General features: G+C 51.9%; 6 protein-coding genes across 6 annotated transcripts; 3 read left to right on the top strand and 3 right to left on the bottom strand.

The window, feature by feature from the left end:
- Positions 1-532: 532 nt before the first annotated feature.
- Positions 533-2,544, top strand: PG998_000125 (cytochrome P450 monooxygenase; the record flags this gene model as incomplete). The annotated part of the gene is made up of 4 exons (XM_066866943.1): positions 533-743; positions 793-921; positions 993-1,128; positions 1,203-2,544. The coding sequence occupies 4 exons, from the start codon at positions 533-535 to the stop codon at positions 2,542-2,544; spliced, it is 1,818 nt and encodes a 605-aa protein (XP_066735358.1).
- An 839-nt stretch (positions 2,545-3,383) lies between these two features.
- On the top strand, positions 3,384-4,535 carry PG998_000124 (NAD(P)-binding protein; the record flags this gene model as incomplete). Its single annotated transcript, XM_066866942.1, has 3 exons — positions 3,384-3,579; positions 3,887-3,966; positions 4,089-4,535. The coding sequence occupies 3 exons, from the start codon at positions 3,384-3,386 to the stop codon at positions 4,533-4,535; spliced, it is 723 nt and encodes a 240-aa protein (XP_066735357.1).
- Positions 4,536-4,592: 57 nt separating this feature from the next.
- On the bottom strand, positions 4,593-4,991 carry PG998_000123 (uncharacterized protein; the record flags this gene model as incomplete). Its single annotated transcript, XM_066866941.1, has 1 exon — positions 4,593-4,991. The coding sequence occupies one exon, from the start codon at positions 4,989-4,991 to the stop codon at positions 4,593-4,595; it is 399 nt and encodes a 132-aa protein (XP_066735356.1).
- Positions 4,992-6,513: 1,522 nt separating this feature from the next.
- Positions 6,514-10,243, top strand: PG998_000122 (uncharacterized protein; the record flags this gene model as incomplete). The annotated part of the gene is made up of 6 exons (XM_066866940.1): positions 6,514-7,975; positions 8,020-8,101; positions 8,185-8,668; positions 9,554-9,697; positions 9,822-9,930; positions 10,221-10,243. 6 exons carry the CDS (start codon positions 6,514-6,516, stop codon positions 10,241-10,243), a joined length of 2,304 nt encoding a protein of 767 aa, XP_066735355.1.
- A 1,313-nt stretch (positions 10,244-11,556) lies between these two features.
- PG998_000121 (uncharacterized protein) lies at positions 11,557-11,847 on the bottom strand (the record flags this gene model as incomplete). Its single annotated transcript, XM_066866939.1, has 1 exon — positions 11,557-11,847. One exon carries the CDS (start codon positions 11,845-11,847, stop codon positions 11,557-11,559), a length of 291 nt encoding a protein of 96 aa, XP_066735354.1.
- Positions 11,848-13,089: 1,242 nt separating this feature from the next.
- On the bottom strand, positions 13,090-15,227 carry PG998_000120 (uncharacterized protein; the record flags this gene model as incomplete). The annotated part of the gene is made up of 6 exons (XM_066866938.1): positions 13,090-13,300; positions 13,365-13,646; positions 13,691-14,427; positions 14,485-14,497; positions 14,681-14,930; positions 15,179-15,227. The coding sequence occupies 6 exons, from the start codon at positions 15,225-15,227 to the stop codon at positions 13,090-13,092; spliced, it is 1,542 nt and encodes a 513-aa protein (XP_066735353.1).
- Between the last annotated feature and the right edge of the window lie 673 nt (positions 15,228-15,900).

The following is a 15,900-nucleotide window of genomic DNA, read 5'->3' as shown; positions in this document are numbered from 1 at the left end:
TTTCCCTCATCCCGCAGATTTTCATGCAATGCTACTTTGGGTCCAAACCAGGATTCAACTCCGAGCGGGCTCTGGGGAATGGGCCTATCTATACATAAGCACATACTCTAAAACATCATTTGAACGAATTAGAATGTCAGATATGGAGACTAAGCCCGATTGCCAGGTATTGCGGAAAGATGACTTGCATGAGAGATGGTGGTAAGAAGGTAAGATCGACAATTCCTTTTCCTTTTTCGTGCCGTTATCATGTTGGTTTCAGCCCACCAGCCGCCGGGCGAGCGTTTATTGGGTGTTACTGATACACCGAAAAACTGGAGGAGCAATGTCTTGCGATTTTGATAAGAGTCTGAGAACCAATGATCTTAGTTAGCACTTGACAATGTAAAGACTTAACAAGTTTGTTGGATCAGTGTGCTTTGCTTGACATTCCTAGTAGCATTGCTAAACGACTTCTGGGTAATGAATGGCCCATGCAACCTATGTAATCACAGCAGCTCTTCCTTTCGAACATAGAATGAGTATATCCGCAATGCTCCTTGCATCATGCCTCCTAGCCTATGTGGCCTGGAGTGCAGTCTGCCTAGAGATCAACGTGCGGAAGGCCCGCGCCCTGAAGATCCCCATCGTGCGCATCCCGTTCAGCATGAACAACAACGTCTGGATGGTGGTTCAGCCGCTCGTGTGGAAAGTTCTGAAATGCCTGCTACCCTCAATCCCCCTGGAGCTGCTATCCCGATTTTGTCAGGTTCTCCCACCGGAACCTCAATTTTCTGGAGAAGAGCCGACCAGGTGCCCTGTTTGGGCCGGTGTGGGCACTCGTATCTCCCGGGGGTATTCACATGCACTTCTCCGATCCCGATGCTATCCAGGACATTCTCTCGCGGTGGCGCGACTTTGTTAGGCCTATTTATAAATACCGTAGGTTCCATTGAACTGCGCCGCATCTCTCCACCTTCCAAGCTCCTGCTGACATGGCGGCGTCTGTTTAGAAATGCTGGCTGTCTACGGGCCCAATGTGTTTACAGTAGAGCTGGATGACTGGCCCCGCCATCGCAAGGCCATAGCCGCGCCGTTCAACGAAATGACTATGTCGCTGGTATGGGGCGAATCACTAAAGCAAACCAAGTGCGTCCTGTTATTTCTCCTTTCACGTCGAGTCTACTACTTAAGGATGCAAATGCTGACCTGCTCAAAAACAGGGCGATGTTGCACCACTGGAGTACTAAATCCAGTGGGGAGATGACCGGTTTAAGCTTGAGTGGTGACCTCAAGACTCTGTCACTCAATGTGCTGGCCTCGAGTGCGTATGGGGAGTCCTACGACTTCAAAGGGTCAGCGGAATGGAAACGCCAAGGGTCTTCCAGTGCCACCGAGTCGTACCGCGACGCCCTTTATATGGTGCAACAAAACCTGATACTTTTGATGCTGATCCCTTACCGCCTACTAAAAGTCGGCCCATGGATCCCGGCGAAGTTTCGCAGCATAGCTCAAGCAGCTGAATCGCTCAAGACTATCATGACCAAGGTCGTGACGGAGGATTTGGTGGCTCTGAACCAGGGCCGCGAAGGAACCCGCGGTACCATCACATCCCTAGTCCGCGCCTTCGAGGAAGACGAAAGCATGAGCGACCCAAAGGAAAGTGGCATCGAGGCAAAGCGGCGAAGGAAAGGGAGTCTCTCAGTCAGCGAGATTCTGGGAAACACGTTCGTAATCAACGTCGCCGGCCTCGACACCACCCCCAACACTCTGTCATATACGCTGATGCTCCTGGCCGCGCACCCCGAGGTTCAGGAGTGGCTGCACGAGGAGATCCATGACGTGGCGTCGGACCAGATGAGCCTAGGTCCAGATATATCTGACGACAATGGCGAGGGCACGCATCGTCCTTTACAGCATGACGAAAAGAAGAAGGAAAGTGTGGCAAGGTGTGGTGACTACAGCGTACTGTACTCGCGCCTGAACCGCTGCCAGGCGGTGATGCTCGAGACGCTGAGACTTTACCCGCCGATCACGGGAGTCCCCAAGGTAGTGATGTCCCAAGGGCCGCAGACGCTGCGGATCGAAGGTGGCCAGGTGTTGGCCATCCCGCCGGGCGTCGAGGTCTTCCCCATGTTTACTGGGGTGCAGACGGATCCCCGCTACTGGGACGATCCTGACGCCTGGAAGCCATCACGTTGGATCGTCAAGAAACAACAGCCACGGCAGCATGGCGTTGGAGGAGAAATGGGAGAGAAGGAGACTCTGCTGAGCCCGCACAAGGGCACGTTCTACCCTTGGTCTGGCGGCCCGCAGTACTGCATCGGCAAGAAGTTCTCCCAGGTCGAGATAGTCGCGGTGCTGGCTTGCCTGTTCCACTCCCATCGCGTACACGTGACGACCCGACCGGGAGAGACGGGAGAGCAGGCCAGGCAGAGGGCCCGGGACTGCGCAGATGATGTAAACTATGATTTCTTGCTCAAGATGAACCATCCCGAGAGGGTCGGGCTCGAGTGGGTTAGACGGGGGATTGATGCACCCACGAGGCTGACTGTCATTATGTGACTTTTCAAGGTGGTCGTGGTTGGTGCATAGAATATCACGTATGTATACCTGCAGCCGATGGATGAGAGGGGAATGATCAGTTACAGTTTCGTCTTCGAATTGATTGGTTCTTTTGGTTGAGTACCATGTCGCAAACCATTTTTGGGTCAGTGTCTCCGAAGCCATAGTGGAATGCTCTTGATCTTCCAACGGAAAGCAGAGACCGACGCAAGCAGGGTACTAAAACGGAAGATCAAGGCCGAGTCAATATGCGGTTTGCTTACTTGGTGGTGGGCGGAGAGAAGTGGGAGGTTGCAGCCAGGTGATGGACGAAGATTACGTGCTTGGTAGCACAAAACGCATGCACTGTATTTCTTGCTGATTGGACCCGCCAGCCCGCACTTTGCAGCCCCCAAATGCTGTGTAACACAGCAGCTCATGTGCGCAGGCTGGCAGGCTGACAGGCTGGCAGGCCGATCAATCAGTCAGGCCGATTTGGGGTTACACAAGAAGGCAATACGGAAGGACCGGTGCCTTTCTTCAGGCTGGTCTACACACCCACCTACCTTCATCAATCTGACCAATACATTGCCAAGTGTTGTTGCATTCTTCCTTAGCGCGTTTTCCAAGTACGCAATTACTGGACTGCGGCGTTTTGGGCGATGAAATATTTATGGAATTTCATATATTATTTGTGTTCCGTCCCGTTCCCATTTACCCACGTGGTTACGAAGTCGTTGTTTGCTTGCTCCGAACGTCACCATCTACGAAATCCCGCCGCCTCGGTCTAAAAGTTTTGCTGCTCTTGCTTACTCACGCACTAACATATACGCACGCGCGGTTATCCAGAGTATTCAACCATGGACGGCGGTTACCTAGACACTACACCGATCCGGCCGCCGCCGCCAGGCCACAAGTCCAACTTTGTGGATCCTGAGTCGAGGTCCTACCAGTTGGTCATCGTCGTCTCGGTCCTTTCGTTTCTGACCATCATCTTCACTTCGGTCCGCGTCTACACCCGTTTGCGAATCACCCATTCATTTGGCATAGATGACTGTACGTTTTCGTTTCTTTCGTCTTTTGTACTTGCTTACTGCTCCTTGTTTGGGGGAGATAATATGGCGCTGACTGAAATGGATGCAAACTAGGGTTCTGTATTGCAGCAACAGTCAGTGACATCGCGAAGCTGCCTGGCTGGTTGATGTCAGGGAAAATCGTGATGAGATGCTAACTTGGTTCCCGTCGCCCTCAGATATGCACTCTCGCGTACTCTGGCCTGGTGCTCGGACGTAAGTCATTGGGACTCGGCATGGACTCGGGTACCAGTTAGTCTGTCGGTTGCTAAACATGTTTCGTCTCGCAGTCTGCTACATGCCAGGAGGTGGTATCCTGGGAATCCACCTGTGGGATGTCAGCCTCCGTCGTTACATTGGTTATACGAAGGTGAGTGGTGACAACCGTTTTTGTCCTTGTTGTGGATTTGATTCTCTCTGACTTCTTTCTTTACCCCTCAGGGATCCCTGGCCGACTCAGTGCTCTTCCGCATCTGTAATACGCTGATCAAGGTATCATTCTTCCTGTTCTACCGACGCCTCTTTCGCCCCGTGACGCAGGTCAAAATCATGGTGTGGATCGGCATTTCCCTTGTCGTCACCTTCTGCGTCGCCTACATGGTCATCGACACCGTGTCGTGTGCGCCCTGGCCGAGCGAGCACGGCGGCTGGCTGGACCCGGGCGTGACCCGTCGCTGCTCCGCTATCGCGCCCAACCTCGTCACCGCGGGTGCCTACTTCAGCGTCCTCACCGACTTCTACATCCTGGCTATCCCGCTGCAGCAGGTGCCTAAGCTGCGGCTCTCGAAGCGGCGAAAGGTGGGCGTCAGCCTCGTCTTCTTGACGGGGCTGCTGGCTTGCGGTACGGGCTTAACAAACTTGATCTTTCGGCAGAAAAAGGGTATCCTGGACCCCGCCGACTTCTCTTGGACAATTATTCCCATTTATGCCACTGCGTGAGTTCGATCATGTTACAATGCATTCATGAAACCTCTCCTACCACCTACAAAAGCATGTTTATGACTGTTTGGAAACTGAGACGACGCGTTTCGTGACGAATAGTATGGCAGAGATTAATGTCGGTCTCGTGGCACTCTCCATGCCCGTTGTGTCCGCCCAGTTCATCGGTCGTCTAACCGAGATCGGCAAGTCACTAAGCTCCTGGATCCGCAGCCGGCGCACGCCCCAGCACAGCCAAGCGGGCGATGGCGAGAGCTCCTCGAACTTGACCCCAGGGACCCACACGACGCCCCCACACCCGCCGGCGCGGCCGCCTCTCCGTCGGACCAGCAGCAACTCCCCCAGGTTCCGAGCGCGACTCTCTCCGGCATGCGTAAGTTCATCCGCAATCTCCAGCGCTCCCGCGTTGCTACCTCCTCTTCTACTACTGCCCCTGCGACATCCTTTACGGGGCATGATTATGATGATGATAATGATACCTCCGCGACTACCAAACACGTGCGGACTACTACTACTACTACTTTTAACGACCTGACTTCGGCCGATTTTAGCTACCATGTCCAATTGAAGAACATTCGCGCCAATCAGACCACAAAAGGGGGCGAGAGGGGGGCGGTGGGAACGTCGGATTGAGAAATAACCCGAGGAGGGAGTATGAGGCGTGAGCAGGATGGATGGTACTTTCCGAGGCGATTGTATCGGGTATTGGGAGTGTTGAAGGCATTTGTAGTGTTATTATCTATGCGAGCTCAATACCTGGATAGCGATTTGCAACCTGCAATTTGCTCTGTACGGATCTTTCGTCTTTTCCACATTGTCTAGTATTGAACCGCGCCCGGGAACAAGTGAAGCCGCTCAGGGATGGCGGATGACACGTGTCAGTATCAAGTCTAAATGAGCATTTTGGAGAATGTAGACCGAGGACTGAGGTGAATCGGCTCAAAGCAGGGCCAAAAGGGTTATAACAACTGAGAGCAGGAACAGTTTGCGAGCAACACTGGTATTCGCGTATAAACAAACCAAGCCTTTGATGCTCCCCTGGCGAATCATTGTGCCACGGGGTATGAAACAGGCTCAGCAAAACGTAGGACATAGATTGGTAGATGGCAGAGTGGTCTTTGGATCTATAAAAGGGGCATCCATCCACCACTTACCCTCCATATCTCTTCTACTGAACATCACAGCCATCCATTCCCTAAGAAATCAGATCCATCTCACGCCTCTCTCTGTTCTCCAGAACTGCCTGCTACCTCTCAATCAAGATGCAATTCACCAACACTCTTATCGCCGGTAAGGGCCCACACACATCAACAGCAAGATTACTAAATCCTTTCTCCCACATCCAACTGCTATGTGCTTGCCATAGCGGCAAGCTATTATGCAGATGCGTCATTGTTTGGTAATAGGTAAGTATGTGTACGGCCATTTCCAGTCAATAAGTGAAAGCTGATGCTCCTTTGACGCAAGTGTGAAACGGTAGGTATTTCCTTGCTGCTACGACGGTGGTAGGTGGAGGGCGGTAAGCTCAGAGACCCACCAACACCATCCTCGTCGTCGGCCAGCACCTTTCCCGTCGTTGACGCTATCACCCTTCTTTTATGTCTGGTTACGCGACGGCTACCCGTTTGTATAACGTCAAATTGTAGACCTCATATCTCGGCTCGGCGTATTGGCGTGATCGCGTCACGTGACCGTTTTTTTTGGTGGAGGGGGGGACCCTTCACCCACGGAGTACTAGTAATATAGATGCCTGGATCTGATTAGGCCCCCCTGTCTACTTAGAAAAGCGCACGGTCCCTGACTCTGACCTACCGGTCAAGTCCTATATCGTTTCCTACCCCATGCAACTGCAGAATCCATCATCCCAGATTCTACGTATACACGCGCGCATTCATTGTTGTCGTGAATATCTCCACATAAGCTCCTGTTTCTTGTTAGTGACTAGGTTGGCCCGACTCACAAATTGTAGTCGCAAAGCATGGACGAAAGGCCAGAATCCAACCCCCATTCAGCATCAAATACGGGGAAAATCAATAGCTATCCGCGGTTGTGCGACCTCTGCTCCACAGCAACCCTCAACCTGCCTCTGGACGACAAAGTCGAGGCACCACTCGTTCTCTCCCTCGGCCTGGGAAAGGACTACATCGCACGATCCAAGGAATCATGTCCCCTCTGCCGAATCACGTGCTGGATGCTTGGCACAGTGCCAGCAAGAGACGCCGACCAGGAGTTTTTCCTGGTTTCCCCACGACGATGGAGCGCTCAGCTGTATCAGCGTTTTCGCTTCTGGGATGCGAAGGCTACTGGTCTCGTCCTGGCTACCAAGCACAGAGATGTCTATGACAGGAACTTGATGCCATGTTTCCACCTCGACTCGGGTCCCTGGGTGGGAAAACCTGTTCGCTTCGCTGTGGCCTTAAGACAGGCCGATTTCGCCCAAGTGCCTGCTACCGAGACAGAAAGATGGCTGTCAGCCGCCAGAGTTCAGCCGAGTGCTGACCTGGATAGGGCCAAGGATTGGATTTCACGTTGTCTTGTCAATCATGAAGAGTCCTGTGCACCCTTCACTCAAACTCCGTTCTGGCCGACGAACGTGATTGACTGTATGGATGGGACACTCATTGGGACCCCTCAAGGCTGTAGCTATGTCTCCTTAAGTTATGTCTGGGGGAAGCCAAAGCCAGGCCAGACCCCTGGTTCGCTTGGCTCGCTGGCAGAGGCAGATCTTCCTCTGACTATCCGTGACGCGATGACCGTGACGCTCCGGCTGGGCTATAGATACCTTTGGATTGATCGGTACTGCATCAAGCAGGACGACCCCGTGGACAAGGCTCGTCAGATTATGAACATGGGTCTCATCTACAACTGCTCCGTGTTGACCATTGTCGCGGCGGCGGGAGAGGACCCGGACTACGGCCTACCTGGCGTGTCCGAGCGAGTGAGGCAGCCTCAGATCAGCGATGGTATCAAAGGTCACACCGTGGTTGCGTTCCCCGAGGACCCTAGTTCCCAGATCCGGAATACCATCTGGTCGACCAGGGCGTGGACATATCAGGAAGGCCTCCTCTCCCGTCGCCGGCTCGTCTTCATGGACCAGCAGACGTACTTCGAGTGCAACACGGCAAGCTGCGAAGAGTGCATGCCGTTCCCGCAGGACTTTGCCCCACGCTCTCGGGACAAGCAGCCCGAAGAACAGCTCCAGCCTGTATTCCAAGGTCTAAACCGCCCGTCTCAGACTGCGGACGAAGCTATTCTCGTGCTCGACGCCATCACTGTGTACTCGTCCCGTGCGCTGACATTCGACTCGGACTACCTCAACGCCATGCAGGGTATCTTCCACGCCCTTTCCGCGCAGGATAAGTATCCGACGGCTAACCTGGCCGGCGTGCCTCTTGTCGCCCTGCCTCGGATGCTGAACGATGCCTGGGGAAAAAAGACGGGTATTGGGCGAAAAATGCACTTCCTTGCCTCGGGGATGACGCAGTCTTTGATGATCGGGCTGACTTGGGTCACCCGGCCCGGGAGACGGCGCTCGCCAGAGCTGTTCCCCTCGTGGTCGTGGACAGGTTGGACGGGGAGTGTGGGTTGGGGGAGGGATTACGGGCAGCACGCATCCTCTGTTTTGGGGCGGGTACGTTTCTGCCCGCAGTGCCTGGGTGGAGAATGACGACGGAGCTGTGATTGATGTCGAAGAGTTGTTTGGACAAAGCCCGATATCTGGGCCGATCGAGGCGGAAACAAAGGCAGAGGCACCGAGCGCGTCTCCGGAGAGAACGTCGTTTATTCAACACCCGAAAGCCATACACATCGAATCACAAACGTTTCCGGTCCATATCGCCCTGGAGACGAAATCATCGCCGGCATGGACACTCGGCGACTCAAGCAACAGCTTCATCGAGCCAGGCACCTGGGTTTCGTGGCGCGTCGGCAACAGTTCCGGTGGCCTCGATGTATTCTCACGATTTTCCTCGTGTTACGAAGACGACGCTGTCGGGGTTTCCGATCCAGAGAAACATGGATCGTACAAAGGATTGGTACTTTTCACGGAGAATGGCTCCGATGCTGCCATGGGCTACAAAGACACGCCGACGATTGACGAGATAAGCGATTCCGAGATTAAGATCCTCCGAGAAGTTTGTTCTTCACCACGGCATTATGACCCGACAGAGAAAAGCATTGAGAATGAAGAGATGAATGGGCAAAGGATCAAAGAGAAAGAAACATCCGACACGATGAAAACTTATGAAGTGGTCGGACACATGACTTTAGTCACCAGCGATTTGCGGTTCAAATTGTACTCAGCCGGCCCCCTCTTGTGTTTTTCTTCCCCTCCGTCAACGTCAGCCTCTTCAGAATACACAACCCCCACCGATAGTCATCCTCTGTCCTCCCACGCAGACTTGCGGCCGGGAATGCTTTGGCCGATGACAACACTGGAACGAGTAAGGCTCATATAGGACCCTCGATTCTCTCTCCCTCTTTCTCTCTCTTTCTCTGTGACCCTTTCTCTTCGTTATTTTGAGATTCAGACACTTTTTTCTGCTCTTCTGTCGAATCTCAACTACTGATTGGTTGAACCTGACCTAGGTTCCTAACTGGGAGGCCAATAAGTCTCTCGCAAATAGTCAAGAAACTGGAGCGTGTTCAATAGACAACAAAGGTTGCAGAAAGCCTGGCAGGATCACTGTAATTCGGTCATAAAAGGCTCCAGTTCATCTGGCTCTAGTGTGTAGACGAGTTTGTTGTCCTCATAGTGCGGCGGCGTTGTATCCTATCCATGACTGTCGTCGATCGCGAGGTACTGCTACTGCTCGGGTGGCTGCTGTTGGATGTGGCGGGCATAGGTTGTAAGTGCATTTCTTTAACTAAGACAAACAGAAGAAGAGGATACACTGAATAATAAGCTGATTACTATGTTCCTAGTTATAGCTGTATCGGGCAAATTTCGTACGGGAATACCCGCTTGGATATTCCGCTGTTCACTTTTAGTCCCAAAACGAATAGCTACAAAATGCTAGAAGAAAGGTCAGAAACTGGGAGTAGCGGCTCCAGCAAGTTTAACACGCGCCAGTATCGCTATTCTGCTTCCCGCAGCCATTCACGACGACCCATACCGGCAGAAGCTCCAGACCTGCCAATTCCTCTTCGCGCAGGCCTCTGATGTACGTAAGTTAGAATCAATCCTGAACCGATGGGGCAGTCTCCGGACTCTCTACCGGAACTCCTTCTAACCTGAGCATTATTATTTTCGGCCTTCGCAAGCCACTAACATACTGACCATACCAGAAACAGCATCACCACTACAACCGCAACAGCGACGACAATACCAACGATGGCGGAGGGCATTACAACTATGGCGATGGTACCGATGACGTTAATATTGCCGCCCGTGGTCGTATGGCTAAGCTGCCCTACGGTGCCCGCCTGCCCGCCTGCCCGCCTGCCCGCCTGCCCGCCTGCCCGCCTGCCCGCCTGCCCGCCTGCCCGTCTGCCCGCCTACATATCTGTCTATTCTACTTTCCTGCCTGCGAGAGTGGGCCCCCTATCGGGCGATTTGTGACGGGCTGGATGTTTGAGGTGTATCTGGCTGCCCTTTTGGGCTCCAAGTGCTGCCGCTGCTGCTACAAAGGATGGCATCAAGGATGACAAGAAGATTCACGAATTAAGCGACCTGGACAAACGCAGTCACCAACCATGCTGGCGAGTAAGTAAACAGCAGCATCACTGGTGGAGAGAGGATAGTCGACCTGGGGGGTGAGGGCATAGGTTAGCGGAAGATAACCCATCATTTACTGGTAGATGGGGTCACGAAGTTAGATATGTGCAAGTGCAAGGTGGCTGGGAAGGGGAATAACGGCTGGCGGACTTCTGTGATAACCGGGTATCAGAAGAAGATCAACTTCGATTTATTAATTTCCAACGGGAATGGGCTGTAGTTCTAATTTATAAAGAAAAAAGCGACATCATGGTCTGCTGTGTTCACATATTGGGTCCTTCCCTCATCGTTTCCATACCCACTTGCGAGACTTGTATGGGTTTTTGACCAATCTCGGGTCGTCTCGCCTATCCGATGCGTCTACCTTGCATTTCTCAATACTTGCACTCAGAACACAATAGCGCTGAGTTACCCAATCGATGTGGCACTCCTACGGCCTTCGGGTAAAGCCAGTGGTGCCTGATGGCGGCAGAAGGATAGGTCGGGCTCTACTGGGTGGATTGGTACATCAGGGCTAGCAACGTTAAGCGAGGGGACCGATCTTATAATGGTTCGATTGAACAAAAAGGGAGGAGGAGGGCAGTGAGAGCGGGACGAGATTATCCCTATAGTTATTGTGCCCCCAATGCTCGAATGCCTTTTTCGAAAACATGTATTCATACTGCTCAAGGTCGCACGCCAACGTTGAGGCTACCAAACCATTTTCTATTTTAATTTACGACGAAGATCCGTCAGCACCTGCCGAATCGTAAGTATATTCAAGCTTATCCCACTATGAAACGCCATAATTAAGTGTGGCTAGGGTCTGGTGGCTAAGTTTATGCAAGTACTAAAATGTAGATGAGCGTATAACAAGTAGTATAGCATTGAATTAAAATCTAAACCCTTCTTCCTTAATATAATTCATTTCCGATATTAGGCATTAGGAGAATACAACCAAGATAGAGAATACACAATCGATAAATTGAATCTCCCATAGAACTAATAGAAATCTGTTACTCGGACCACCCGTGTATCTGTTCTTACCCTTACTCCAACTTGTAATATTTAGTCTTCCACTCTATTATACCCGCACCTATCGTTAATCCCGGATTACCTATAGCAAGACTGTGGTCCTCCACTTTCTTTCTCCCAGGGATTCTGTAGTGCGGCAGTATAGTGTTGGGATTAAAGTAGACATGCCCCGGCCCAGCAGTTAACTGGCTATTGATATAAATTTCCCAGCCGTAGTGTGCCGTCTGGGGCGAGCCCACAATTGGGTTATCAGCATCTAGAAGATTTTCCGTGGTCAGCAGGGAAGCACTACTACTTAGTTTCAAAAATGGGCATAATGAGGAAGAAAATTGCAATGTTACCCCAGATAATCTTCAGTTCGAAAACTTGTCCCCCGTTAGCTGTCGTAGCGTTGAAGTTGGCGTGGACTTCTACAATGCGAGACTGATTGTGCGTGTGAAAAACCTTCGCGTCGACTTTCTGCATGATGCCCTTGATCAAATCGTTCCTGTTGGCAGCTAGCCCAGCAGGAAACTGAAGAGCTTGCACGGCTGCCGATATATCGTTTTGCAGCTGAATGGCCGCTTTGGCAGGGCTCTCCATAGCGGTGTTCAATGCTTGTGGTTTGTCGGATAAAAAGATTGCGAGTTAAGCAGTCAACTCGAGAGGTGTCTGCGTTGGAGAAGATGATGTGTGCTGATCTCATGATTCTATTCCAAACAGGTGGCGACTCCGGAGTTTTATATATAGCCGTTGTCTCTTAGGACACCGTGGCATATTGTTACACAGAACACTACCAGGGAAGAAAGAGAGCAGTATCGAGGTGTGGTGCATTCTCTTTTCTTAATAGTGTGGGGTCATCTGGGCGTTTCCTCCATCTATCGCTGCTAGTGCAGTATACATAGCTAGCCATATAGCCCATGGTAAAAGGGGCATTTGCATCTTTCACAAGGGTAGCTGCTTCTGCATATCTTGACTTTCCATTGAGGCTAGCTGAGCGTCATTCATAGATAAACTTCCAGTAATAGAGAGCGGTTGCTTGAAATCCAAACTTCATCTAGGTAAATATTATTGAAGAATGAGGCACCCGGCCTAACTGTTATCTATTTCTTTCAGACAAAGCTTGATCTTTGGATTCGACAGCCTTGCATTTGCATTTGATGCAATCTTACTTCGAAATTGTGGCTCAGCTTAACTCATCTCATGTATTGCATAGTCCATACGTCAAGGAGTCCCTTGCATCTTTTCCTAGTCCCAGGTTCGTTATAAGAAACTCACCAACCAGACTACGACTTGAAGTTGAAGGTTTCTTGGCTCAAGTTGGAGCCGGTCAAAACGTTGACGAAGGAATCTAATCATCATGTAACCTGGTCTCTCCGGAAAGAGGAGTGTGGTCAAAATTGCATTACATCATCTACTACGGCATTAATGGACCAGGTTGTATTGCGGGCTGACGCGATGCTCACAACAAATGACTGCATACATTGAATGGCACATGGTCAGAGTGTGAATTCATGACCGTCTGCTTTTGTATTACACGACATGACAACTGCATGAAGAACCTAGTATTACCACTGGTGGTGGGGCTCAGACTGCTGTGTAACAACCCTTCCTTTCACCAATATCTTTAATTCAGTTGCAGACGACTGATTTACGTCATTCTGCAGTACAAAGAAACTGTTCAGACCAGATAAATGGATTGGATGGTGCATGGTCATCAGCATAGGGTACGTCTCATCTGGAGAGTGTTCGTGGATGGAATCGTGTGAAATTGTCCATATTCAAAGTGTTCAAAGTAAAGCTGCCTTCCCGATCATCGCCCGGCAGAAAGGGGGGATGGGTCTGCTATGTGTAGGGCGCATGCGGGGGTGTATCCTTGGCGATAATAGCTGCCGTCTGTTCCGCAAGTGCATAGACAGCTGCCTGGATGTGGGCACCAATCGCAATGGAAATGACAGATGCATCGGCAATTCGCAAGTTATTGATCCCCTTGAACATCAGGTCGATATCTACCACTGATCCCATCGAACAGCTTCCGGCTCCGTGATAGGTAGATCTGGGCACCAATGTTAGCTTTAGTTATTGAAACCCCAGACAGCAGTAGTGGTCTTTGAACTTACACTCCCTGTATTTGGACTCTACGGTCCAGCTCCTCGTCGCTTGCATAGGGCCCCAACGGGTCGAACCCAGGCAACGCAGCTTCTTCTGCGACGACTTCGCGGCCCAGAACCGTGATGTCGCCCGCCATCAGTGTAGCCATCTTGCGGAGAGAGTGTCTCCATACATACGTGTCCACCCCGGTGGCGAGGTAGTTGGGGTCCAAAAGGGGGTGGTCGGCCGGGTCCTTGGACGCGATGGTCATTGTGCCCCGGGACGTGGGCTTCGTCGCCATGAGGAAGTTGCTGATATGTTTCCATCGATGTTCAGCGGTGGTATGGCCAGGTACATGACCATGGCCTCCATCATGGCGAACTCCTTCTTCAGTAGGTAGTGGTCGAGGCCAGCATTGCAGCCTGCATCCTTGGCAATGACGGCTTCGAGCTCTTCCCTGGGCTCCCCGAAGGGTTTGATGTGGCTGATGGGCATTCCCTTGGAAAATTGGGGTTGCGCAAAGAGGGGGTTGGGAGAACCGATGGCATAGCCCTTGGCGGGATCTTTCAGCTTCCAGTTCATGCGCACCATAACGTGGTCGGTGAAGTTCCTGCCCATCTCGGGTGAGTCGACGACGGTCTTTAACCCATGCGTATCCAACGTCTCTTTGGGGCCCAGCCCCAAGAGCATCAGGACCTGCGGGGTCCGATACGCCCCTGCGGAAAGGATGACCTGCTTGCCGTGGTATTCGGTCCCATCAACCAGACGAACCCCGGTGACTTTGACATCAGGCCTGTCACTCAATATGACCGAACCGACCACGGAGTCGGTCAGAACAGTAACGCCATCTAGAAGGTACGTAAACGGGGCGATTTGGCGCTCGCCGTTGTGTCGGTTCTCGTTTAGCTCGCCAACATCCAGGTTGACGCCGGCGTTCGTGTCGTTGCCAGGCAGGGGCTTGGAGCCCATATCGCCCCAGGCCTGCTGCGCCATCTGAGCTAGCGGGTACAGACGGTTCGTCGAAGTGGGCGACTCGATGTAAAACTTTCCCTCGTGGCCATGCTGGTCTTCGTTCTCGTTGTCGTACCATCTCTACGTCTTCTTGAAGTATGGTAAATGGTCATCGTAGCTCCAACGCTGGTCGCCGACCTGGTCGGCCCAGCTGTGGTAGTCTGCGCGGGAGCCCCGCATACATCCGCCTATTATGATTTGGCCTATCAGCGAACCGAGAAACGTAAAACCTTCATCCGAGGGTACTTACATCCGTTGATGATAGAACCCCCGCCTAGAGCCTTCCCTGCCGTCGCAGTGCTTCTGCGGCAGGGTCTTGTAGGACTAGTCGTACTGGCCGCCGAGGAAGTTGTGGGACTGGAAGTGGAGGATCTCGTCGTTCTTGCTGACGTCTGGGCCGGCCTCGATGACCAGAATGCGGGCTGACGGTTGGTATTCCATCAGGCAGCTTGCAATGACGCAGCCGGCCAGGACACCGCCAACCACGATGTGGTCCCATCCTTCCAAGTACTCAATGTTGTTGAGTATTTGAGGGATGGTGGAATGGAATATACTGCACAAGTCCTTGGGGTGCTGGATATGAGCTGGGGTTCAAAAGGGTGTCATGGACTGAATTAAAAACGACAAACAACGGAATAGTCTAGTTGCTGTTCTTTATTAGGACTGGATGCAGTTTTTGGTTCCGCTGCGGAGGAATTCGGATGCAGGGATGTACTATCCTTGGCGCAAGGGGCGTAGTATTTATCGTTGAGATGGTGTTGCTGATTGCATATACCGCTTTTGAACTGCAAGAGATACGTGACCGTTCATTCCATTGCATTGGGACCCTTACCTAAAACCTGGGGCAGATTGTCACGGTGTGCCTCTTCTGCCGCCACCATTTGAAAGGCAGCCGCCATCAGTATTGAACATTAGTCCTACCTCGCCGCTACCTTCTATTATGCTGATTTCCCTTTCTGTCGCCCGGTCACATCCACCGTTACGTAGCCACTTTTGCCACCACGCCGGCCTCTTCCGTCTTGCCGTCGAAATAAAGCCATATTTAACCGTCCTAAGTACCACATTCTGACCTCCCAAGTAGTCACACCACCGAAAGCACAGAGGAACTTCGTTATAACCAGGATCACGTCTCGGCTTTTCTAACGCTGATGCCTCCGCGGGTTTTGACACCGCAGCCTGATCCAATATACATTACTATCACCGTATCAAGCAGGGATCGGTCCACGCCAAGGTATGGGTACCACTTCGCTGTGCGGATTATCGGGGGTAGCGATGGGCCAGGAGGAGACGTGCCAAAACGGGGCTACGAAAGGGTTGGTGAGGGCAGAGAGCGCTTGGGGCTTGAGAACATTTATCCGGACGTCGAGGCCGGCATCGGATCAGGAATAGTTGTCAAGAAGGAGACGATTGCTAAGCGGAACGATATATTTCCAGGTAGATAGCACGAGCAGGCCGTATCTATGACGTTTCATGCAATAAAGGAAACCCCTAATGACACCTTGCTACAATAACCTTTCCAACCATAGTGAGCGGAATCACAGAGTGACCATTGGC

Source organism: Apiospora kogelbergensis (assembly GCF_038363985.1).
Source record: "Apiospora kogelbergensis strain CBS 113332 chromosome Unknown utg000001l_segment0_segment0, whole genome shotgun sequence".
In the NCBI taxonomy this organism is placed as follows: Eukaryota; Fungi; Ascomycota; class Sordariomycetes; order Amphisphaeriales; family Apiosporaceae; genus Apiospora; species Apiospora kogelbergensis.
The sequence above is the reverse complement of the archived record's forward strand: the minus strand, read 5'-3'. Positions and strand labels throughout refer to the sequence as shown.